Here is a 26,681-nt window from a genome sequence, read left to right on the forward strand (position 1 = left end):
GTATGTTTTGATGTAATTTACTGTGCAAACAAAAATTGTCAGGTTTGAGAAACATCCATACAATATTTGCTTCAAAAAAGTTTTAAAATGCTTTGGAGAATATCCTTTATTTGAAAACAGAGATATTTCCTTTCCTTTGTCACAAGACCTAGTGTCTGTATTTACAGTATATTCCTATCTCACTGGTACGGGAGTGCATGCATTATGTTAACATGCCAAGTCACATGATCGTATCACTATGCCATGTCCTAACTCCAGCACTGGCATCATGTTATAATCAAATGGATAAAGTGTTTTATTTTAAAATGTTTTCATTTTTTAAAGGAAGCTATGCAAGTAAAAACATCAGCCCCCTTGACCATTTTCTGAGTGGCCCTGTCTCTTCATCATTCTGCCCAGCAGCTCTGTGCGCTACTGGACAATTTCAATCAAATTTGCAAATGGTTTAAAGGTGGTTTTAGTTTAAATTTCATTTCAGTGAGTGGGCATGTATGCAATATGAATTGATACCCTGAGAGAAGTCAAGGTAGCTGTTGTACCTTTCCAGGCAGCTGCTGCCTGGCCCAGCAGCATGTCCCTCTCAGCCAGCCACTCATAGCTGCAGGGCAACCATCAGACACAGGAGGAATCTGGTACTAGTGGCAGAGAGAAAATTAAAAGACACACCTGTAGGAAACCAGTTTTCAGTATTTCAATTGCTCTTAAAGAAATTGTTTTTAAAAAAACTCATTAAGAAAACTTAGTCTGTTTGAAACACGCTGAGTTTTATCTCAGTGTGCCCTGTTTTCACTGTAAAAAAAAGGTGAGAAATGTTTCTGTATATTGTACTAAATAATCATTAAATAATGTGGCTGAAAAGAGGCATAAGAATACAGATCCTAAGACCTCACATCTGGCCTAAAACTCACCCTTACTGTAAGCCCAGTAAATGCTTGTGGGTGTATGCTTGTTTGTGTTTCCAAAACGACCCAGGTACAACTGTAACCATAATATTCCCGGCTACATAGAAGTCATAGGTATCAACTATTTCAGTGAGAATTTCACACTTAGTTCCTACTCACTAATTCAGTTTGCCTGAAGCCTTTTAAAGAGTCCTGTGCCCTGCTTCAGCAGCCTTTTCCTACTCCTCCTTCTTCTTGGGTCCTATCCTCCCATTAGCCCACTAACACCATTTGTAGACACTTACCCTCTCTTGCCTTTACCTACTGCCCTGTTATTTTGTATTCCCCTTCTCAGCAATTCTCTCTTGAACCTGTCTTGCTGGTGTGACCTCACAATTAAATTGACATAAAACTGCTTACATACAGAGCAACAAAAGGGGTTTCATCTGTTGTTCTGTTACAACTTTGAAACAATACTAACAAACAGAAAGAAGTCTTTGTCTATGCAAGTTGTACTACTTTGCTACAATGGGATGGATCAAATTGGTGGAATGGTTTCTATTGATTTCATTGACTTTCTGAACAGAACTTCTCTTACATTTCTCTAAATGCAATGCAATTTCTATTTTTAATTGTTATTTTAATCCATTTTGTACTACTGCTACAAAAAATAAATCTTTCCACACCACAATTTGTTGATCTCTACAATTTGTTGATCACCCTTTTAGTCTTTTTAAAAGAGAAACAGATTTTGTACATTTTATTCCTCAAACATAGTAACTGGTCTTAATGGCTGCATATTTTTAACAGTTCATTTACCTCATTTTCAGATTCTGTAAGAATGCTTGATGACTACCATCTAGTTAGATGCTTTCTGCTCTTTAATACCACTACTGACACCTTAAACACACCCACATCTCATCTTTGTTACTAAAAAGAAGCTGACCTGAAGAAAAGTCTTAATTTTCTATGAGTATTAGAGAGCAGAAATATAATTTCATTAAAGTACTTTTTGGTTTACAGCTATGGCTAAATAATAGGCTGGACAGTTTTGTCATGGCTTCCTCACACAGGTAAAGCACATGTTTGCTTATTAGCAGGTAATTAATTGTCTTATATATGGATTATTTGTTCCTCAAATTTGCTCCTTGGCCTTTCTAATTTTACTTCTTTCTATTGTTCTCAAGCTGATTGGATTTGGGCTTTCCCAATGATACATTTTAGGCTCGAATACCTTAAATACTGAACCTTGACATTTAACTATATTGATCTTTCCCTTGCCTTCCTATTTTCTTTTAGTTGTTTAGGGATTATTTGTTCTGAGACTTCTCTGCTATGCTTAAGCACCCTCCCCACCAAGACAATAGATTTTCATTTCAACACTTCTGACTGAGGGTGTTTCTTATTTATTTCCTTTTTTTTTATTTTTTGAAAGAAGAAAGTTTACCTGTCTTTGCTAAAGATAGAATAATAAAGTACTGGATTTCATAATGAACACTTCACAAAAAAAAAAAAAAATTGAATACGGTTGTTATGTTTTCAATAGATTTTAAAAAATGTTTGGAGATGTGTTCTGTTACTACTTGTTATTTAGGTTAACATCAAACTACAGCTTCCAATAAACAAACATTTAAAGTATTGAAAAGTAGCATTCCAAAGCATAATTTAACTCCATACATAGTTAATTGTTAGGGCTGTTATATTGGACTTTGCTCCTCTGTTGAGCTTTTCCTTCACAGAGTATTTAATGTGCTTTTATTGATTTGGCAGACAGTACAAGTCTTCTATGTGTGCATTTCTATTATTAAGGATTTGTGATTTTTCTAGGTATTAGCCTCTCCACAGACCAGCTTTTTCTCCAAGCATTTTTTTTATTTTGTTTTCTTTTTTATTTGTTTTTTCAGCAACAAATACAAACTATATATTCCACATACAGTGACATGGCACAACATATAGGTATTAATTGCATTCATGCGCATTACCATCATACCTTTAATTTCCAACTCTTCTTTGTGAAAAATACAACAATTTCTGATGAATGAATATGAAATTATGATGCCAGTCTAAGCTATCAAATATGTAATGTGTGCAAAAAACTGACCAAAAAGTATTATAGATATACTGTAAAATCATCAAACTAATAAAACATTCATTACTTGCACAGGTGGATTAAAATCAATAAATGCCATTTTGTTGTTATAAACTGTCTGATGCAACAAACATCAGCCTGACAGAGGCATATATTCATAAGCAGGCGTGATTTTTTAATATGTATTTTTCTAGTTAGGCATTTAAGTCTTTATTGAGTTTAAGAGCCACAATTGTAAAGATGTGAAGATGGCATGATTTCCAAGAAATCATTAGAAATAATTAATAATCATACCTGAGAATGAGTATTAACATGCAACTCTTAACACCACAAAACCAAATGACTTGTAGAGCAAGGAGTTTCATTTATCATTATCACCTGGCACTCAGTCAGAGGTTTGAAGATCCAGTGCTAGTGTTTCAGATCTTATTTTTCCTCTAAGTATTCCATGCATGTCGTTGGTATCAATGGATTGTTGTAAGCTGCAAGATGTTTGATAAAAAAAGACAAATTTTACAAGCAAAGACTCGAGTTACTTGTACAAAGGGTTATATAGTTTTTCCCTTAATTCAGAGTCCAAAGTCCTTGTTTTACAAACTGCAGAGTGCCTTCAAATGTATTGAATTCACTGTGGAGTAAGAGTATTTATTGTGTAATGCTGAGTCATATAAAAAAAAAAGTACTCACCAGGCTGAAGAAAAAAAAAAAAAAAAAAAAAAAAAGGAAGGAAAATTCATCCTGGGTTTTGAGGCTGTTTTTTAAACTAAACACAAGAAACATTGTCAGAAATATATTACGTATTATATGCCACCATAATACAAACCATTTTAATTTTTTTTTAACTCCTGCTGGTGTTTTCATGCTCTGAAAGGAAACTATTGTTACCACATGTGCACACACTTAGGCGCAGTGCACGGCCCACAGTACGTAAGCACACAGACACAGACACTCTCACGCCCCGCAGGACGCACGCACACGGGATATACCCCAAATGCAGCAGTTCCTCTGGCACGCTAGAGGGAGCCATTACATAATTGCAATGACCCTTCCCCCCCCGCCCTCAATTAGGAGAACTGGCAAGGAAAAGTCTCTGGACATCCTAAAGGTCTGGCATAAGCTGCAGAATAAGGAGAGGAAAGCAGAGGACTCGAGTTGCAGTCAACCGAGGTCTCCTGATAGCTCAGGGGCTTACGCTGGTGTTTGTTCCACTTTTAATACCGCGCTGCTTTTATAGGGAACTTCTCCAAATACGTGACTTAGCCGAGCACGCCAAATTCCCTCAGCCAATGTGAAGCCCTCATGCAGAAAGCAAAGCCCATTTTGTAAACATATCCTTTATTTCATCTGTCCGTCGCTCTCACATAGAAAGTTGGCTCGGCTGACAGTAGTGGTTTTCTGCTGCCACTAATGTATGTATAGTTTATTTATACACTGCATTTTAACACGGCATTAGTTCTATAACGGTTACCAGCAGACTCGCTCTGGACGGCAAACTATCTGTTTCACAGCTACAAAGAGGTCCTCAGGACGAGAAGATGGGTCTGGAAAGAACACTCATTTGAATTTATAAATCTGCAAGACTTTTTCCAAGTCATAGTATATTTATGGAAATAATAACTCAGGGCTGAAGGTTATTCTATTGAGCAAGGCAAACGAGCAGCTGCCTTAACTGACTCTTTTAAGAGACGCTCCTAAAATAATTCAGGAGCGTCTTATAAGTGCTCCAGAGCTGATTTTCTTCCTTTTTTTTTTTTCTCCTTTCCCTTAAATGATTCTTGCTACTTACACGCTCGTCACAAGTGGCAGCTTCATTTCCGTACGCACGGGTCGACACCGGCCCTCCGGCAATCCGAGCACGCACCTTTCCAGCCTCAGTCCTCCCCCCGCCGCCGCCGCCCCCGGCCGGGAGCCTCCCTTGCGCGCCAGGGGCGGGCGCCGCTGCGGCCCCCGGCCCCTCACGGCGCGGAGCCAGCGCCCCGCTCCCCGCCGGCAGGGGATGCGCTCCCGCCCTCGGGAAGTGCCCCTCGGGGATGGCGAGACCCGCTCGGGGCGGCTCCCGCAGGGCCGGGGCGGAGGTGGCGGGGGGTGTCTCCCCACCCACACGTCCCTTCTGTCGCCGCGCATCCCCGGGCCGGCAGTCACTCGGGGACCGCGCGGCGGAGCCAAGCCTTCGCCCTCGCGGTGCTCTGGGCGAGTTCAGGGGCGCCGCGTCCCCCCTGCTTCCCCACCCGTCAGCGCGGAGGACTTGTTAACACGTCTTACAAATAAATAAACAAACAAGGGTGGCGGGGAGGGCGGGTGAGGGGCAGGCAGGGGTGAGGGGCCGGGGTCGCGGCGCTGAGGTGCGCGAGCGGCCAGACACCGCAGCCCGCGCGAGCCGCTCGCGCGCCCCGCGTCCCCCTCGGAGCCGATCTAATCAATGGCACCCAGCGCCCGCCGCGGCCCCGCCCCCCGCCCGCCTCCTCCCATTGGCCGGGCCGCGCCGGGGCCGGCCGGCGCCGCCGCCGCCCATTGGCTGGCGGGGAATCCGTATCAATGTTTAAGCCGCGGCGTGAGGTGAATAGAGGCAGTCGGAGAGCGGCGCTGGGCGAGCGCGGTGCGGCGCGGCGGCCCCGCGAGTGCTGCAGTGAGGGAGGCGAGGAGGGGGGAGAGAGAGGGAGAGAGAGCGAGGCAGAGCGCGGCTCCAACTGTTGAATTTTCCCTGAATTCTCCACTTACCTGCGGGCGGCTGGTGAAATGGATCTGGTTTATCGGAGATCGGCGTTCGCTCCGCGTGCTGCCTGGCTAAGACTGGCGACCGTTTGTTTGCAAGGGGCCACCCATCAATGAGGCAGAGAAGAATAATTGTTTTTGCTTCTTTTTGCGTTTGAAAGCCTCCCTGCCACACGTTGCAGAATTAACTGTGTACTTTGGGTCCGGACTCAAATAAAGGAGAAAAAGCAGTGCAGAACTGAGACTCGGAACTAGATCTGTGAGCTATGTATTGGAAACCTATGTTTTTATTGCGGTTTTTTTTCCTTTTAATGTGAAAGATCTCTGATATATTTCACACATAACACTGAGGAAAGGTGGTTAAAAACACTCAGCAAAACAGGAGACAGACGCGCCTCTGTGCCAGTGAGTGGATAACAGCCTTGTTTTCCTGATCCTCAGTCTCCCGGAGAAAGAGGTATAGTAAAAGTGTAGCTGGATCCGACACCCCCACCTCCTTTTTTTTTTTTTTTCCCCTTCTTTCTTCCCTCCTTCCTTTCCAAAATATAAATCTGATTAATTTCTTTCCTGTCTATAGAGTGAGTCAGAGAAGCGTTAGGAAGAAGCTGCAACTAATGTCTGTGAAGGGAGGAACATGAGGCGATAGTGAATGTGATTTGTTCCGCTGGATCTGACTCATCCAAGCAGATTGAAACACCTGCATTTCTGGATTTGCCATTCATTTATTTCAGGTTGTTAAAAGAACCTGAAATAATATTTTGCTACCCTTCCCCAGTATTTACCTATACACTGTATCACTAGGAAAGGTGTATATCAGAGAGGGGCAACGCATCTGGCATTGCTGCCGCTCTTCTCCCCTGTACCAAGATGCTCAGAGAGACTGTTAAAGCTTTGAAAGGACTGCAAAAAACGCATCACACTGATCGCGGAACTGTATAGGTTTTAATATACGCGAATTAATCGATTAAAAGATCGCCCACTTTATTCATCGCCAGGATTGTTTTTCCTCCTCTTCTCACCTCCCCTAAATGAAGAGGGATAGGCGGCAGTGTCATTGGAAGGAGACGCTGAATAGAAAGAAAAGAGAGGCACTTGATAGCGCAGCCCTGTGAATACAGAGACTGTTTCCCTTTTAGCGAGACTAAGAAAAAGAGAGAGAGAGAGTGTGTGTGTGTGTGGTGGCTTCTCTTTCTTCCCCCGCCCTCCCACCCCCTCTCCTGCTTCTTTCTTTTTTTTTTTTTTTTTTTTTTTTTTTTTTTTTTTTTTTTTCCAAATCTATGCGTCCAGCCATGGGTTGCCTGTTGCTTTCCTCTCAGCTGGAGAGAAAAGCAAACTGGAATTAAACTGCATCGAGAAAAGTGCAGCTCTTCAGACACGCATACGCACACACGCATAGATACACGGAGAGAAAGGATGTGGTGGTGGCGGCGGCTACTGGCCTGTCTTAAAGAAACCCAAGCGTGCTGCTGATTGAGCTTTCTCTCAAAATACATATTTACTGCTAGTGACGAAGGTGAACTGGTGGGTTTCTTAATTTTTTCACCCCAAAACGACGGGTGGGAGGCTGGTAGTAAAGGGGGAGGAAGGAAGCTATAAATCCGAACACTAGTTTTTGCGGGCGGGGGCGGAGTGGTTTGGGTTTTGGGCTTTTTTTTTTAATGTGTTTTGTTTTCCCCTCTTGCCCTGCAATCCTCATTCCCTCTTCCTCTGATTCGGGAAGGAAACAGTGACCCAGGGTGTACGAGACAGAGAGGGGGGAAATACCGACGGCAGCGAGATGCAGCTCTCCGCCGCAAGCAATGCAAGATTAGATCTCTAAATGCAGCAAAACACTCCCTGAAAACCAACAACCCACAACCCCGCGGTGCAATCAGACATTTCACTGCCGCTCACTGCACACGAAGAGGGCTTCAACAAGAAGCTGAGACTTTTTTTTTTCCCTTGTGTCTCTCTCCTATCCCTCCACTCCATCAATCGCATCACAAGCGATGAGTAGTAAATAAGCTTTTTTACCTCTGCTACAGACCTGTGACCATCCCCTTCTTCTATGTATATATAAATACACATATTTAAGAAGTATTTCTGATCGTTTTTAGAACAACAACCACTGCCGCCGGTTTTTTTGTTATCATTTTTATTATTCTTTGTACATCTGCGGGGATTCAAGGATCGGGAACACATCGCCTGCCCGGAAGAGAAGATCTTTTGCGAATTTTCTGATTTTTGAAACCCTCCCACTGCCGAAGTTGGACAGACGAAGTAACTGCGAGGGGACTGTAAGCACGGCAAGCTCTTGCTGAAACGCTGCCGAAGCTGCTCCCTCCCCTCCCCCGACCCCCCCCGATTGCTCCCTCCCTCTGAGCTACATGGTCTATTTGCTGCCTCTCATCCTGTGTCTCTGCAGATGTTTTAGAGCAACAGGTTCAGGAACTTGAAATATAGGGGTGGGGAAAGAGAAGGGGAAAAAAAAAAATCAAAACCAAAAAGGAAGGAAAGAGAGAGCCGTCAGAGGAGGAAGAGCAACGCCAGCGCAGGAGGCAAAGAAGACGGGGACAACCCTGGTCGTCGCTGCTGCTCCTGCCGCCCCCACCCCTGCTCGGGGATGTACCTTTCCATTTGTTGCTTCTTCTTCTGCTGGGCTCCCGCCCTGTCGCTGAAGAACCTGAATTACTCGGTGCCGGAGGAGCAGGGAGCGGGCACGGTCATCGGGAACATCGGGCGCGATGCGCGGCTGGCGGCAGGCGCGCCGGGAGGCGGGATGCTGCCCGCGGAGCGCGGCGTTCCCGGCGGCGGCCCCGGGGGCGGCCGCGGCCCCAAGTCCACCTTCCGGGTGCTGGAGAATTCAGCCCCGCACCTCCTGGACGTGGACGGGGAGAGCGGGCTGCTCTACACCAAGCAGCGCATTGACCGCGAGGCGCTGTGCCGGCGCAGCGCCAAGTGCCAGCTGTCCCTCGAGGTGTTCGCCAATGACCAGGAGATCTGCATGATCAAAGTGGAGATTCAGGACCTGAACGACAACGCGCCATCATTCCCCTCTGACCAAGTGGACATGGACATCTCCGAAAATGCTGCACCAGGCACCCGCTTCCCCCTCACGAGCGCCCACGACCCAGACGCTGGGGACAATGGTCTGCGCACCTACCTGCTCACTCGTGACGACTACGGTCTCTTCTCCCTCGATGTGAAGTCCCGTGGTGATGGCACAAAGTTTCCGGAGCTGGTCATCCAGAAGCCACTAGACCGTGAGGAGCAGAGTCACCACACCCTGGTGCTGACCGCATTGGACGGTGGTGACCCACCGCGCTCAGGCACGGTGCAGATCAATGTGCGCCTCATTGACTCCAATGACAACAGCCCCATCTTTGAGGCAGCCTCCTACGTGGTAGAGCTGCCAGAAAACGCACCGCTAGGCACGGCAGTCATCGACCTCAATGCCACTGATGCCGATGAGGGTACCAATGGAGAGGTTCTCTACTCCTTCAGTGGCTACGCACCTGAGCGCGTCCGTGACCTGTTTAGCATCGACCCACAGAGCGGCCTCATCCGTGTCAAGGGCAACCTGGACTATGAGGAGAGTGGCCTCATTGAGATTGATGTCCAAGCTCGGGATCTGGGGCCAAATCCCATCCCTGCTCACTGCAAGGTCACTGTCCGCCTCATAGACCGCAACGACAATGCTCCCACCATTGGCTTTGTCTCTGTTCGCCAGGGAGCTCTGAGTGAGGCTGCCCCACCAGGTACTGTCATTGCCCTGGTGCGGGTCACCGACCGAGACTCAGGCAAGAATGGACAGCTCCAGTGCCGGGTGCTGGGCGGTGGTGGCGGGCCTGGTGCCGTTCCTTTCACCCTGGAGGAGAACTATGACAACTTCTACACTGTGGTCACCGACCGACCCCTGGACCGTGAGACGCAGGATGAGTACAATGTGACCATCGTGGCACGTGATGGGGGCAATCCCCCACTTAACTCCACCAAGTCATTTTCTGTCCGGATCCTTGACGAGAATGACAACCCACCCCGCTTCAGCAAGAATCTTTATGTGTTGCAGGTGCCTGAGAACAACATTCCTGGAGAGTACCTGGGCTCAGTCTTGGCCCAGGATCCTGACTTAGGCCAAAATGGGACAGTGTCTTACTCCATTCTGCCTGGGCATGTGGGAGATGTCTCCATCTACACTTATGTCTCTGTCAACCCCACAAATGGTGCTATTTACGCTCTGAGGAGCTTCAATTATGAGCAGACAAAGCACTTTGAGTTCCGTGTGCTGGCCAAAGACTCGGGTTCACCCCACCGTGAAAGCAATGCCACAGTGCGTGTCACTGTGCTCGATGTCAACGATAACGCACCCCTCATCGTCCTGCCCGCCCTCATCAATGACACTGCTGAGCTGCAGGTGCCACGCAATGCTGGGGTGGGCTACCCCGTGGGCACCGTCCGCGCCCTGGACAGTGACTTTGGGGAGAGTGGGCGCCTGACATATGAAATTGTGGAAGGCAATGAGGAGCACCTCTTTGAGATGGACCCCACCAGTGGTGAGATACGCACCTTGCACCCCTACTGGGAGGAGCTCAGCCCTGTGGCTGAATTGGTGGTAAAAGTCAGTGACCATGGCAAGCCCAGCCTCTCTGCTGTGGCCAAGCTCATAGTCAGGGCCTTGGCGGGGCCCCTGCCTGAGGCTGGCGAGCCACAGGTGAACGGCGAGCAGCATCGGCGGCCGCACTGGGACTTGTCGCTGCCGCTGATTGTGACACTGAGCACTGTCTCCATCATCTTGCTGGCTGCCATGATCACTATTGCTGTGAAGTGCAAGCGAGAGAACAAGGAGATCCGCACCTATAATTGTCGCATTGCCGAGTATAGCCACCCTCAGCTGGGAGGAGGGGGAGGCAGTGGCGGGGGAGGAGGAGGCAGTGGCAGTGGAGGGGGCAAGGGCAAGAAGAAGAAGATCAGCAAGAATGACATTATGCTGGTGCCCAGTGAGGGCGAGGACAGCCGGGGTCCCCTCAATGTCATGAACGTGGTGAGCAGCCCATCCCTGGCCACCTCACCCATGTACTTTGACTACCAGACCCGCCTGCCCCTCAGCTCTCCCAGGTCTGAGGTGATGTACCTGAAGCCCGCCTCCAACAACCTGACTGTACCCCAGGGACATGTGGGCTGCCACACCAGCTTCACAGGGCAAGGGACTAACGCCAGCGAGGCTCCCCCGAGCCGGATGTCCATAATTCAGGTAGGAGACTTTTAGAATACCCTGGACCTCACTTTAGACACTGGTTTAACTTTCCCTTTTGTCTGCAGTGCAATGTGCTGTAAGGCACCACTGTAGGAACCAACACAAGTCACTAAAGAGTGGTGGACTTAATGGAAGTGGAACCAGACAACATCTGGTGGGTCTGGTTCTGCTGTCTCATTGATGTTTCCCATGCGATTCAAAAGAAAATGCCCCGTGAAACACAGACAGAGTTACGGCAGTGCCAAGGAGGTGCATGTGAGAGTGTGGGCAGGCATTTAGCTCATTTGAGGCATGCTGGGGTATTTTCCCAGGAGACTGTCAGACGAGGTGGGCACTTCCACAGGTTTCACTGCTCTTTGGTTTGGGGTGGAGAGGAGGGAGGGCATTTCTAAAGTGGTCCTACTACCTGCAGTAACTAATAGGACAGGGAAGAAATTGCACACTGAGGACATCTATTGCAACAGCTTATTATAGCCCTCCAACCTTGTATATAAATATGAGCTATCATTCCAAGACGTATGTTTTAATTTTTTTTAATTTTCCTTTTTCAGAATATATATCCATAAATATATTTTTTGACAGTATCATTGGGGCCCCATTGCCTCCTCCTCTCCCCATAAACAACTAACTTTTCAGTGCTGAAAATTCTGCTTAGTCAAATAGAAAGAAAATGTATGTGGTGACTCCCTTCTACCTCCAAGTGTTAACAAAACTCACATCCTGTCATAAACCAACAAAACAACTAGTCAGATTTCCAGTAGCCTGAGTCAACATTGATGATTGCTTTATAGTGAAAGACTTACACACTGTCTTCTACCAAAGCTCATTTAGAAATTGTAGCTGGGCTGCATTCTGCTGCCAATTATATCCACACTGTCCTCTACTGACTTTTGTGAATGTGAGAAATGGCAGAATTTGGACCATTGGATATAGAATACTAATCAAAGAATGACTTAATTTTTAGCAGGTAGTTTAAAGTCGAAACTCAGAAGATTTATTTCAGAGCAGTGAACTTGCAGAGTGAAGGTGAGGGCAGAAATTGGCTCCAGTTGATTTAATTTAAAGTATTACTTCATGATTAATGCAGCTTAATGTTCAAACACTACAGGTATGTTCCAAAGTGATTTTTAACGTTCGGATTGAAAGCAGGCTCTGGATAATGACTATTAAATATATTTGAAATGTCATATCTGTTTTATCCTGTGGTTCTCCTGATATGCTGTTGTGAGTCATAGGGGAATGAGCTGAGTGTATCAGAAGTGACACAGACTCATTTTGTGTATGCAGCTAGTGGGAAAGAAGTTGCACTGTAGTCACTTGATGTACCCAAAGAAGATTCATAATACCTTGGAGTTACCATGCCCTGTGATCTGTGAACACCAAATGTTCTACTTGCCAGCTGTATCTAATACTTTAAACTGAATAGAAATGGCCAGTGGTAATTGACAGATTGAAGAACCAATATTTAAGTAATCGGTGACCTGGAAATGGAACATTTATAACTGGGAAAAAAAAAAAAAAGAAAAAAAAAGGAAAATAAAACCTGCCTGTACAAGGTCACTGTAAACTAATCCTCAAGTGACTATTGACTTGTTTCACAGAAACAATTTCATTTTATGCCTATCATGAATTTGTGTTGCTATCAATTAGGTGAGTGGAGCAATACTTAAAATCTGAAATTGATTTTAACAAAAAGTGACACTTTAGGAAAGAGTTTAGGTTAGGGCACAACCAGAGATAATTTGATTTATTACTCATGCTTTAAAAAACAAATAACTTTCCATGACACTGATTTAAGTAATGTCAACTTTTTTTTTACTGTAAAATGGAGTTGTCAGAAAGCTAAAAAAGAAACACTCCACATTTTTTTCCTACTGACAAGTGTAATAGTTACTAAAAGACAGGAAATTATACTTTCCTACCACCATGTAATGTCTATATAAAGCAATTAATTAATGTATTGATGCTACTGAATAGTAAAGTTTCACTTGTAGTGTAAATCCCTATGGAAAATATGATTCCTTCTTTTTTACAGTGTTCACTGTATAAGATCAATCATGATTTTTTTTCCCCTGAAATCTATATAAAGGTAAAAGAGGAATTTCCTCCCTTAAAAAGTGTGTTGTGGTTTCTGTAAGAGTTTTCATTATGACAACTATGGAAAATGCTAACTGAAACTCCTCGTAACATGTAGTCATGTATCTAATGCTGGTCTTGTTTTCCCTCATTACCTACACAGAGTGTTTTGGAGGTTTTCATGCTCCAGTCAGTAGATTAGAAAACATTCAGTTCTACCTAGTGTACAGCCTGTTCAAACATACTTACTGACGCTCTATTTTGTAGTTGTATTGGCAAAACAGACGCAGTAAGAAACAGCGTACTTGGTTTCTATTTAGAAAAGGCTCAGATTTAAAGTAGCTAGAGGGGAAAATTGATCCTCTTCACTGTACTTTTGCATTACTAAAATACATTTTGTATTCTCCATCTCCACATCCCTGGAGTAAATTTTATATAAAATTTACATTTAGAATGTAGGCACTACTTTATGTCTGGTCCTGTACTTCTGCCTCATGTAAAATTTAAACTTCAGACTTAAGAAGAAATAGTAAAGGATCAGCCCTCTCTCTGGATCTACTATATCTTGAATCACTCCAAGAAACCTGTGTCTGCATATGTAACTTACACAGTTAGGAGTCAAGGGTGTAGGCAGTGGGGAAAAAATAAAATCCAGCTGCTTTATCATGTCTTTTAGTTAATCAATCTAGTTAAGCAATTTTCTTCAGTACCTCAGTAAAGGGAAGGTTAACAATTGTGTAAGGGTTCTCTAACATATGTTCTGATTAGTTTTTACAGATATATTTTTGAAACATGACAATTCCATACTATGTAATTCATACAATGGAACAGCATTTCTTCATTCTCATTTTCTTGGCAAATGTTTAATGGCACAATAATCTTTAAAACATTATATATACATACATATATATGTGTGTATATATATATGTACATATTATATGGAGATGTATATACATGCTAAATATTATATATTTACTTAGTACCTCCAATTGATTCTATAAATATTTAATAGCAAATAAATAATTTCTTTCTCAGTAAGATTCAAATTTTCTCACTCTTATTAGGAGTGCATATTTTTTTTCCTTTTACTCCCTAGTAAGATCTAGTGAAGCCAATGGGCCTTATGGTTCCCTTATTTCTCATGAAAGTATTTTACCATACAGATAGCCCAATTTATATCAACAAATACCTGTGGAGTAAAGTGTTACTTAGTGACTAGGGGTTTCAGACTGACCCAAAAGGACCACCAGTTGAATGAAATACTTCCTGATATGGGTAAGAGTGGTGTAATCTTGCCTCTCTTTAAGTGACTTCTGTTACACACTAATCACACAATTTGACAGCTTGTGTGTTTGCTCATTTTGCAGCATCCACCTATGTACCACAGTTGCCTGTGCTACTTATATATGAGTCAATGAACTTCTTCAGTACCATAAAAATGGAGTAATTTAAACATGCATGCATACATATATGTATAAAATGTTGGATGGACAGACGAGGATGCTGTATACATTCAACTTTTATTGGTGCAAGAGACTTGCAAGTTCTTAAGCCCTCTGAAAATTGATCATTTGTGATTTGATGTGCACCTGAGATTGATGTGCATTAAGAAAAGTGTTTGGTAACGTGCTGAGAAGTTACACATTCACCAGCCCATGTTATATTGTTCTTATCTTCTGCAATCATTTTTTAAAGATAGTTTAGAAACAGTGCTTTCAAGCAAAAGTCTGTTAAAAATATTTAAATATTGGGCCGTGCTGTACAGTTCTCATTGCCAGAGTCAAAATTCCACGTGACTTTTGAATCACTTAAGAGCCAAACTATTAATTTTTATTGGGAAGAAGGAAAGCAGGAGAAAATGGAAACTCAACATGGCTGAAAGAAGATTTCTGTTCACTCTAGAACTTAAAGAAAATTTGGCTCTTCTCATTCTGGTGACCTACTCACCTGACTACAAGAAACAGAATTTTGCTTTATTTTGAAGTGCAGACGTCAGAAAAAAAAAAGTATAAACATACATAGAGGTGTATCTCTTCTACCAAAATTTTGAGTTAGTTAGTTTGCCTTTCCCTGTGTGAGCAAATCACAGCTTCTTCTTGCAGATTTTCAATAGGTAAGAGTAGATGGATAAAGGAAAACAAATAGTTTCTTTACACAAATAGCTTCCAGAAATAGATTCCTCAACGTGAAATATCAGTAGTGTAGAAAACTGTCTGCAATATGCAAGAGTAGTGTTGGTCATCCTAGAAATTATTTATTGCTATACTTGTGGTGTAATTGGGGAGTTTTGTAAATGTATCAGGAATAAGGTGGGTGTGAATAAAAAAAGAGGTGGTCACAGCTTTTGTTAAACAACAGCTAAAAGTGAATGTGCAGAAAGAAGCTCTCAAGCTGGGGATCGGTCTATCTGCTGTACCAGGCACTCCCACTGCATTTCAAGATAAAGTACAGATCATTCTTAATACTTCAGGCACCTGATGTTTATGATGTAACAATAGATTAGTGTCAAGTCCCAGTGCAGCTTCATCTCTAGGCATCTGGTAATACCTATGAAGATAGAGTCTTCAAGGGAAATAAAAAACCCATGAGCCACATTAGTGCTGCTCTGTCTTTAAATGAACTATTTCATACCTTGAGAAACTTCTGCTCAGAAATTTCAAGATTACAAAAGGAAATCTGCAGCCGCTGCATATAAGGAGAAGCAGCTTTCATCAGAGAAGTTGCACTCATCCTCAGTGATTTAAATTCCCATCTGAAAACAGAGGTATATATGTTTTTTTTTATCCCCTACTTCAACTGAGGAATATTATTCCCTGTTCTCACTAGAACTAGTACAAGGTAACATTTTTCATCAAGAAGATACTGGAGCACTAAGCACTTGCAAGTTTGCAGGTTTCTACTCTATATAGTCCATATATTACATATTCTAGGGATATATCTAAAGCCACTAAGTTGTGACATGCAACTCTTGAACTACCTGCCTGGGTATCATTATTGTGGCTTTAATAGTATTTTGCAAGGCTAGATGTTTTGCAAAATAATTCCTTTGAATGCTTGCATTTTGTTAATACAGTCTGCAGCTTTGTGTACAGTCTGGCTTTGTACAATGCACATTTGTGAACAAGGTGTTACATTGCTCTGCAGCTTTAGTTTCATTCACTGGATGAAGTCCATTCTAGAGTTGACTATGTAAAAATTTCAGGGCAAAACCTTTCCTATGCGTCCATGAAGCTTTGATTAATTTTTTTTTTTTTTTTTTTTTGTCAATGTGCACTGCATAGTATCGAGGCACAAAACATGCACATTTTAGGACCAGATCTGGCAACACACCACTCACTGTGGCATGTGCACAGGCTGCTGAAATAGACAGAGAAAGCAGAATTGAACTCCTTTTTTGTGTTACATCTGTCCTGGTCTTGATCTGAGTTCTTCACTGGTGATATTTATAGCACTATTATTTTAAAAGGATCATTCTTGATATACAGGTCTATTTGAAATCTAAACAACTTTCCAAGATGAAGAGCTGTAATAAAGAGCAACAACAAAAAAAAAAAATAGAGGAAAAAAACAAATTAACAATCAAAAGTGGAATGTACGTATTATGAAAAAGAAAAGAGTCTTTCCAGAACAGAAATTCTTGTTAACAAAAAAATAAGTATAATATCTCTGTAGAACTTGCTGTTTTATAAAAGACATGAAGCAAGTTATGTAAGATTGAGTGTCACAGCTCTCAACTGTTCTTAAAGTTGTCTGAGCTTTCTACATCTTTGTATTCACTGTCACTACCTAAACTTAGCTGGAAATATCCCTACAATTTTCTGATTAATCAGTGCAGTTTCAATGACTGATCAATCCTTTGATGAGTTATCTATAACAACATATTTTCTCAAGTTTCTATTGTCCTTCCCCATGTTGATAAAAGGCAGTTCTTACTCATAATTCAGTCAATAGCATAATTTTGACTTCATAAATGGTATTGGTGGTTCAAGAGTGAATCCTGATGAGACCTTTATGGAATGCAGCCAGGAATAGTATGATTGGGCCCTTTATTTTGAGGTTTTAGGGTTTTGTGTTTTGTTTGTTTTTGGTTTTGTTTTCTTATGCCATCTTTACAAACAATTAATGAGACTGGAATTTAGATGTTTTTTGTAACTATGATGTGAAGTGTAACACAGAATCATAGAATGGCTTAAGTTGGGCAATACTTTCAGGATTCCAATGGTAAGCCATCAAGTCTGATGGTTAACCCAGAATAATCATGTGTACAGTGGAAAAGAAATCAAATACTCCATTGAACGTATTGCTGAACATATGCTACCACATGTTTTCATATATTTCTTAAACTGTGAATAATGCAGCATTATTATTAAAACTTACTAAATATTTTTACTTGGAAAATTAGCAATAGGTATGTATGAAATATTCACAAATATTTCTTGGTATTAGGAAAGCATAGATACAATCTGGTTTCTCTGGTAAGACAAAAGCATCATTAAAAATTTCCTCCCAAGTCACAATATCTGGATGTGAACCAGCTGTGATTTAATTTAAAAAAATAGTATTTTTTTGGTCTTTTTTCCCCAGTATTTTTTTTTCTTCCTCTTTACTACCTTCCTCCTCAGGACGCATTAACACATCAGCCAATATTTACATATATGTTTCTAAGTATCATGCCTAATTTGTTCTTGCTTTTGTTGTTTCTACAAAAGTTAAAAGTCTCAAGTTAAATTAGATTTAGGTTTTGCCAGGCAAGGCACTCATTCTACATGTATATGGGTTGTTTTTTGGATTTGGTTTTGTTTTTTTCTGAAGAAAACATATATGTTGCATGGCAGAATTCTTCAGATACTTCTTCAAGCCTGAGGGAGCACCTGCACGTATGAAGAAAAGGCATTTTGACACTAGTATTAATGTTTTCCAATAGGTAAAAAAAATCAGTGATGAGAACTTAAACAAGGATTTGTTGACCAGAGCAGAAACACAGCTCTGTTTTTATCTTTAAAATATAGAAGCAATCCTCTGATGCCAAAAGGTCAGTGTGGAGCAGTTGGGACAAATTTTTGCAGCAGACAGCCTGAAAGCTTTGTGCTTTCAATTGTATGGCTACTTCAGCTGTAAGAGAAGTGATAAAATTAATGCTAAAGTGTTCAAAAGTACAGGAAACAAGTAAAACTCTCAGGGGACTGCGGGCTCTTGCCTTAATAGAAAAAAGAGGAAAAAGAAAAGTAATAGAAAAAAAAGTACTAGAAAGAGAGTGGTAAAATTACTGGGGAAAAAAGTTCCTTGAGTTTAAGTGTTTTATTTGTTAAGTTTTTAATGGAGCATCAAGGACATTAACAAGTCACTGCTTTTGTTGATGAGATGAAACAAAGTAATGTGCAGCTGCCATAATTCTTAGCCAGGGTGCATTCTAAGCCCTACTAATCTATTTGCCATAGTGCAACCTCTGTTTTTCAGTCTGCTGTTGACTTTTTTTTTTTTTTTAACAGAAGAAGATTCTGGATTAATTACTGTAAATCCTATGAGAAAGGAAAAAAAAGTAAATTATTAAGCAGTTTTGATAAAATACTCAGTATTAAGTACTACATTCAAGAAGAAGCAAATTCTTATGAATGTCCCTGTTAATTAGGATATTAGACAGTGCTTTAAATAACCTTCTTGAGCAGTCATATATTTTCTAGTTAAATCCCAGAGGCTACTGATACATTTCCTTCTTAATAAGGTCACATAAGAACCATCTCTTTCTCCTACTGGCTTGCTTCCACTCGGGAGTGGTTTTACCTGTAGGGAAAGGTACCAGATCAATTCATTCACTTGCTTGACATGAAATCTCCTTTTTTTGTCCTGAAAACTGAGGAGTCCCTCTAAATACAAAGACAAAACTCTATAGTTTCAGTCAGTTACTAGTGTTATTTGTACAGAGGAACAGCATAAAGATCAATTTATATCTCACTTTGGTTCACTGAGGGTATCTCCTTTTCCAACCCTCAAGACCATCAGTCCCATTTTGGTCTATTTTCAATAGAATAAGGTATAAGCAGTCTAGGCATGTTAAATCCTTCAAATTAAGATATTTGATTTTAGCCATGGACCTTTCTACTGGCTCTGTGGCATATGTGTCAGATCAGAGTTTCTCACATTCATAACGTACTTTAACAGAAAAGTTCCCAATCTCATCCTGTTCCCTGCTGGGTGGCTTTGTGCTGCAGTCCCTGCAGCCTGCCAAAGGAGAACTCCGAAAGGGAAAGGAAAAGTCTTGTCATGGGACGTAGATGCATCATTTCAGCTGCGTGGGTGAGACCTCTAGTCGATGCATTGTAGGTTCTTGCAGTTATAGTCATGCACTCTATTTTCAGAGGGTGGTTCAGACCATCTACTGATCTGTATACGGCATGTGTGTATTGCCTGGACTAGTTCTAATGACCTCTGATTATTCATATTTCCAGGCCTTTTTCTGGAACACTTCCAGACACTTTTATTATATTGAAATGGCTCTTACAGTTCATTGAGCATCCAGCATAGTACTGTTGAATATGATTGGTGCATGTGCATATACTTATTAAAACAAAAAAAAAATCAGGCAGTTAAACTGCATAATTGTGGGAAAACGAATCATAACAATAAAAGACCATTTAAGTTAACAAGCTTTGTGATCAAAGAATAAATGCAGGTTAGATAAATGAGACTCTAGATGTAACTAATCTACATAAATAAGCTTCAGTCTGAATAGAGGATAGAACTGTATTAAAATAATCTTAAAATGTTTTAAAAGTATTTTACTTTAATGCTTTTATCATTTCTAGTTTAATTTCATGATATTTTTAACATTTCTTCTCTATAAAAAGACCTGAGTTAAGTGATAAACTACTTTTACATGCTTTTATGTTTTGATTAACAATGTTTACAATGCAAAAAAAAGTCTAAACTAATACAAGTAAACAAAAGTAACATCATAAGTTTTCATTCTGGTTTGACTGGGTTGTGTGTCAAAAACATAAAGCATTTTTAATGTCTTAATTTTAATTTTTTTATGTGGCAATGTTTTTTGATTGATTTTTAATTAAAGAAAAACATTAAAGGGAACATTTAAAGGACAATTTCTTGTTTACTGTCTTTATCAGCAGAGAGCAGCCTTTGTAGTGTTTGAAAGCTGGTGCATTAAAAATCAATTTCAAGTCTTCAAAGCTGTAAACTCTTGCTTGCTTTGTAGATATATACTGTTTTTAAAATCATTGGAAGCACAGTTGACAATTGAATTAAAACAAAAGGTAAATAATGGTTTCATGAACATTTGAAGGATTTTAATGTATTTTTAATAATAGCTACAGGAATTTTTTATAGCGACAGACATGTGAATAACAATTTGTAGCTTTTAAATGCATAATTTGTTCCCAAAGACAGTTTTGTGCATTCTTTTATTAAGAGAATTTTGTTTAAAACTTCTCTTGGTGTTATTCTGTTGTTTTTACTGAATACTATGATTCAAACACAGAACATGTCAGTCAGTTTCTTTACTTACTATATTTCTGTCTCGCTCTTCGCTGATTGCTAAGCAACCACTTATGATTGTTTAGCTGCGAATCAGTTTAAAAAAAAGGTAAGCTGAAGTGGGCTAAACAAAATGTTCATTAATTCTTAATGAAAATATTTAAATTCTATAAAATTTTAAAAGTAACAAAGAAAGGAACATTGTCTGAACGATGTACCTCAGATTCAGCACTTGAGTGGCTGCCAGCAGAGTCAAAAATGCTCTTTTTGTGCAAATCTAGAAAAAAGCGTGTCCTTAGTCAGTGCATGAGTAATTTTGAGGCCTGTGGAAATATACATATATATGTATAATTAAGTTAATAATATTTCTTTCAGGGTAGGATCCTTAAAACACGTAATCAGTGATCATTTTAATTTAGGTCGACAGAAACATAAAAATAAATAGATCATTTACAGGTGTGGGGTTGCTGATGTGCATAAGCATGTGCAGAATTCAGCCCAGAATCTGTTATTCTGTGTTACCTGAACTGCTCCCTGTTGCGTCTCTCCTTTGCTTTAAGAATGTTGCAAAAGCTGTTAGTTTCACTTAGCCTCCAACTACATTTTCTCGTATTCTGTTGAGATAGTCCTGATGTCTTGCTTTCTTGCAGAGACTTGAGTAATTTGATATGCAGATTTGAAGATCATAAAAACAATCCAGCTTTGATGATCATGAGCCAGATTGTCCAGCCACAGCTGTAAAGTACCAAGTGTGTTCTTTTGTGATCTCTTCAACATTTCAGTGGATCAAATGACAATGAGGATATAGTGGAATTTAGAGTGCTTGGGAAATAATGAAATTAAAAGCCTTTTTAAAATGACAGCCAGACAGCTTAGAAACTATTATATTTCTAGGCTATGGGCCAGATATGTAACTGTGTGTACACATGCATACATGGATATATTCAGAAAAGAGAGCAGAATGGAATCAAAAGATCCATCTAGATGGATAAAAACATTATTAATGAGCAATGTGCATCTAATTTTTATTTTTTTTAAAATATTGTATATGATCTCAACAGAGCTGTGTAGCAGTGTTTTGGAAGATGCTGTCAACATGCACCTTTTGCTGCAAACTAGAAAGCATCAAGTTTAGAGACAAATGATATTGTCATTTTTTTTCCTGAGGCAAGAGTATTGGTAAGGAAGGACCTCATTTTCCACTTCGTGATGGAATCCTGCTATCAAACTTCAGGATTGAGAGTGATGATTAAAAGGAAGTATAATTCATGCAACATGTGAAAAGAAGCAGCACTTAACTGATTCCACAGCCTGCATTAGTTATTAAAAAGCACATGATAATTTGCATCTCATAGCTCCAAGGCGAGAAATATATCAGTCAGCTTTGTAGCCTTTGAGTGAAAAGGAGGTGAAAACAAGATATTGTCTGTTACATCTTTCCACATACAGTCTATATTTTGTCTAAATCTGAACATGTATTTTGTCTATTTAAACCACATGTAGCTTCTTTTCAGGTGTAACAGGCTATAGTATTGCAAGGGGCAGAAGCAACTGTATCAATTTATTTTATTATGTATTCATTGGCCATCACATACATGATCTTTCCCAAAAGTATATCTCTCATTATTGCAACAATGCGATATAACAAAATAATAATTCCTTCAAGCGTGAAATAACTAATTTTAAGTATTTTCCTGGGCTCATTTATTTCAAACAACCTTCCAATTTTGAAGAGAGCTTCAATTTCAGTTCATTTAATATATGTATAGAACACAAATAGACTTTCCTTCATCCCCTGATATTGGCAAAGGAAATTTAGGAATGAATATCTGGATTTCCAGATTTTGACCTACTTGTAAACCAAGAAGAAGCTGTTTCTATTAAACAAATTTAAGCTTTGGGAATTTTGGTTAGCAATTGCAAAAATATTTAGATAAATTACTTGCGGTTATACTTGTCTTGCTGATACCTGTGAATGAAGAAATACGCGCACATGCTGAATAGCCATGGGAGGAGAACACTTTTTTAAGGGAAAGTTTTTGTTCTGATTTAAGTTTTGGATTTTCTATAGTGTTTTTTAATAAAGACAATTACATAGTAATTTGGGTTAGAATGCATGCCCAGTTCCCCATTTCAAAACCCAATTTGTTACTACCTGTGGCTATTTCTATTAAAAAAGAAACATAATTACTATGAGTCTCAGCAGTCTAAGAGTAAATTTTTGCAATTACAATGCTTCCCTTGGGCAGATATATGAAAATGGCAGATTAATTCCTGCCAGTCTATTCCTTGCACATCCTTAAGGTTACTGGTAGCTTGGACTATGATTATATTGGTGGTGTTTATTGTCCTGTGGCTAAGGTTAAAGAAGGAATGCTACTATAAACCCTTAGGACTAGGATGCTATACCACTGCCTTGCAAAGTCTCTGTGCTGAAGTGTGATCCACAGCATCCTAAGAGCATGCTAAAATCATCATGGAAAGTGGAGGATTTTGCTGTTGATTTCAGCATTACTTAGAAGGATATTTTGTATTTTATTGCTTTATGCCTCAAAAGATTTAAATAAAAACACCAAACAAACTCAAGTTTAATAATTCTTAGGAATTTATCAAGACATTAATAAAGCTGCAGGTAGTTCCTTAATATTTTATAGATCTGTTTTATTCCAAATAGCACATTGCATGAAACACCAGTAAACAAAGATGGCCCTGAAATTATATAAATGAAGAAATTCCCATGGAAATAATTCATCTTCCAGTGTGTTTCTCTACCTGTAAACAAGTTTTGAGAGCATACGAGTACATGAATTGCATGCAAAGGCGGAGCTCCTGGAGATCACTCTCTGCAGCTAGGCACCTAACTCCATATTGAATTCCAGTGTTGGAAGTTGGTGTGGCTTCACATGGGCTCATGATCCACCTGCAGGGAGCAGCATTAGTCTGTGTTACACATGATCTGGTTTGAGTATCCAGGAAGAGCAGTATGAGCAATCCCAAGTTATTTATTTTACATTTTGCATGAACTTTTGTTTGAAATTTCTTGCACTGCACCTGGAGTGTTTTGTTTTCTTTTCCCCGTTTGAAAGAGGTTTCCACATGTGCCACTTCTGGATGTCAACTTGGGGACATCTGTAATGTGGACATTATTTAGAGATGGTTTCATTAACTATTTTCTTTGACAGGTCATATATAAAATTTTAAAAAGTAAAATATATATGCATCCTTCAGTTGATGTTCAATGCATTCCACTTTGGAAAAAAGTGCTCACACATACTGGTGCTGAGCATCCTGCTAATTAGAGAGGAAGTCCATAATTAAATCCCTGTGTTCTAACAAACCCCTCAGTCAAATATTAGCATTCATGTTCAGTCACTCTATCCCCGGTGAAACCTGCAGCAGTGTCCTAGATATTGACAAACCAACACTGCTTTGGAACAGAACGATGACTTTATCTAATCCTGGAATCTTTGCAGAGAACATATCTTATGTGGATCTTCTTAATTTTACAGAAAGATCTGATTTCAGAGTCTTGATGTGGCAAGCCATAATGAGAAGGGCAATCCAGAACATTTTTTTCCCAGTCTTTTAAGAACTTATGGGTCAAAGTCAGCTTTTAAATGCCTATGACGGTAGAGATTACCTGTGTTAAGTGGGTGTTGTGTTCTACATGAGGTGATCCTATAAAGAAGGGTAGCTAATTTTTCTTTTACTTGTTTTGAATCAATTTAATATACAGTACCATCAGAAGACATTGCAGTAGGTTAACACTGAAGCGACAGAGTTGTGGATGCATGCACACAGCCCTGTGTAAGAATAGCCTTATTATTTTTTTCTGTCCAAGTCTACTTGACCCCTGCTGCTATGCTCATGGTATAATGGTGTATTCAGTCAAACTTTCCATTTTATGAGGTACCTCATCATAGACACATGACTGTTATGACTTTAAAATATATTTAGGGACAGAACCTCTTGCTAAATTTGTGCAAGCCTAAATTATTTATCTTATGTCACAAATAATAAATCAACTCATCACCATCTTACAGTTGGAAATCTCCTTGCATGGCCGTGTGAGTCTGTAAAGCTTGATGATCTACTATTCTGTCATAAATTCAGCCATTATTTTGGCAGCATATTTAGTGCTTTCCTAGTGCTTAGAGGAAATAATTATGCAAAGGTATTTGTGTGAATGTAGGGCTTTGTATCTTGTCAAAAAATGTTTAGAAAATACCTTGTTGAGTATTTTTAAGAAAAAAGTGAAAATAAAGAGTTGCATGACCTAAATAAGAAATTAGACAAAAACTTGAAATGTAAGTTTTAACATCTGTGATATTTTTCTGAATTCCTAGGGAATTTGACGGAATCATTGCTTTTCTGGTGTGAGATTTTAGAAAGAGAAAGGGGATAAGGCGGCAGCTTTAAAGAAAAGGAGGTGATCTAGATTTACCCCTTTTTTCTGATCGCCACCTAGGAAGAAAGCTTCAGTGTTCCTCTTTGTGTGTGTTTTCTGTGCAGGCAGTGAGGCTTCAGAACCAAATCCTGCTCCATCTTTGTTGCTAATTTCTTTCCCTCAGTAGGGAGGAAACACAGACCTGGAATTTCATGCCACATACAGCATTTGCTGCCTAGCTAATCACCTTTCCCCGTCACTGCCATTACAAATCTGTTCAAATGCAACTTTCTTCAGCGTACAACATATGTATCTGTGGGAATGTAGCACACCATGTAAAGGCTCGCTTAGCTGGTAATTGAAGTAAGCAGACTGATCCAAGGGCTATTGAAACCAGTTTGAAAACACCCATTGATTTCGCTGGACCTCAGGTCATGGCTTGTGGGAGTTTTATTGTTGCCTTTAGTGCGAGTGTGGGTTGGACAGAAAAAGGTAAACATACTGGGTAGATGTTAACACAAAGTTAACAGATTTTGAATATCCAGTGTCTCTGTTTTCTCCTTACTAAATATGATAAGTACAAAACAGATTAACAGTTTCTAAAGGCCATAATTTGTTCTCCTTCTCCACCATCTAGTACTGTGGTGTTTATAAGCTTTTATCTGTTCAGAAAACATTTGGGTTATGTTGCTCTTAGAAACAGGAAATAAGCAGTGGTAAGAATAGGAAAAAATTTCACTTTACTTACTGGCTTCACTGAGAATTTCTGCTAAGTAAGTCTCAAAATTAAAAAAAAAATAAAGCCAGGAGATCAACATTGAATGTGAAAGACAGAAAGAAAGAGAGGAAGAGAGAGAAAAGAAGAAAAAAAGAAAGAGAGAAAAGAAAGAAAGAAAGAAAGAAAGAAAGAAAGAAAGAAAGAAAGAAAGAAAGAAAGAAAGAAAGAAAGAAAGAAAGAAAGAAAGAAAGAAAGAAAGAAAGAAAGAAAGAAAGAAAGAAAGAGAAAGAAAGAAAATACACTTGTTCTCAGGCAGAAAAATGGGTTCTAAACATTTTTAAATTCTAAACAAATACTTTGATCATATCCTCATATCCTTACATTTCAAGGCAGTATTTCAAAAGTCTTGCCTTTATTTTTAAATTTCCTTTAAATTCTAGACTTCATATTTAACATGAAAAATCAAAACAAATCCAACCGACAAATGCTATCAAATACACACTCCTATATGTATTGTTATTTTGAGTTCATGGTATGATATTCTTAGAATAAGCTGGATATTGTGATAAGTGCAGATTTCATTCTAGTTAGCTAATTGTAATTGAGTCTGCTATGCAGTAAACATAATATCTGTTAGGAATACTAAGGTAGACTCAACATGGTGGGAGCCATAGATAAAAGGAGCATTAAAGCGTTTCAAATTCAATCATTAGGTTTCATTGCACCCATCTGCTACCAGAAAATATAATGGGTAGCTTGATTCATTGACCCTTAACTGTCATTTTTGAACCATATTTTCTTAAATCCATATTTTCAAGTCAGATTTAGAGAGTTAATTTGGTAAGAGAATACCGAGTATATTTTAATGCAATTACTTTTTTTCTTTTCTTTACTTTTTTTTTAATATATAATCAGATTTAACGGTCTCTTGCATGTTCTACTAATCCAGTGAAAGTAGTTATTTCATATTGAATGTGGTTAAAAGCAACTAATGTTCAACTTCATTAAGACTTCTATTAAATAGAAGGTTTGCTGAATTTCTGCTATTTTTTAATTCATGAACTATTACCTTTTAGTTATTATTTCTGGGGATTTCT

At 39.9% G+C, this 26,681-nt stretch overlaps 1 protein-coding gene across 1 annotated transcript in view; it reads left to right on the plus strand.

Annotated features, from left to right (window-relative positions):
- Positions 1–6,087: 6,087 nt before the first annotated feature.
- PCDH17 (protocadherin 17) overlaps positions 6,088–26,681 on the plus strand; it is an 89,612-nt gene continuing 69,018 nt past the window's right edge. The window contains exons 1-2 of the mRNA XM_059466244.1: positions 6,088–6,139; positions 7,403–10,912. Coding sequence (XP_059322227.1) covers positions 8,285–10,912 — 2,628 coding nt within the window. The 5' untranslated portion in view covers positions 6,088–6,139; positions 7,403–8,284. The remainder of the gene's footprint in view (positions 6,140–7,402; positions 10,913–26,681) is intronic.

The sequence above is a fragment of the Ammospiza nelsoni genome, chromosome 2 (assembly GCF_027579445.1).
Source record: "Ammospiza nelsoni isolate bAmmNel1 chromosome 2, bAmmNel1.pri, whole genome shotgun sequence".
Taxonomy (NCBI): Eukaryota; Metazoa; Chordata; class Aves; order Passeriformes; family Passerellidae; genus Ammospiza; species Ammospiza nelsoni.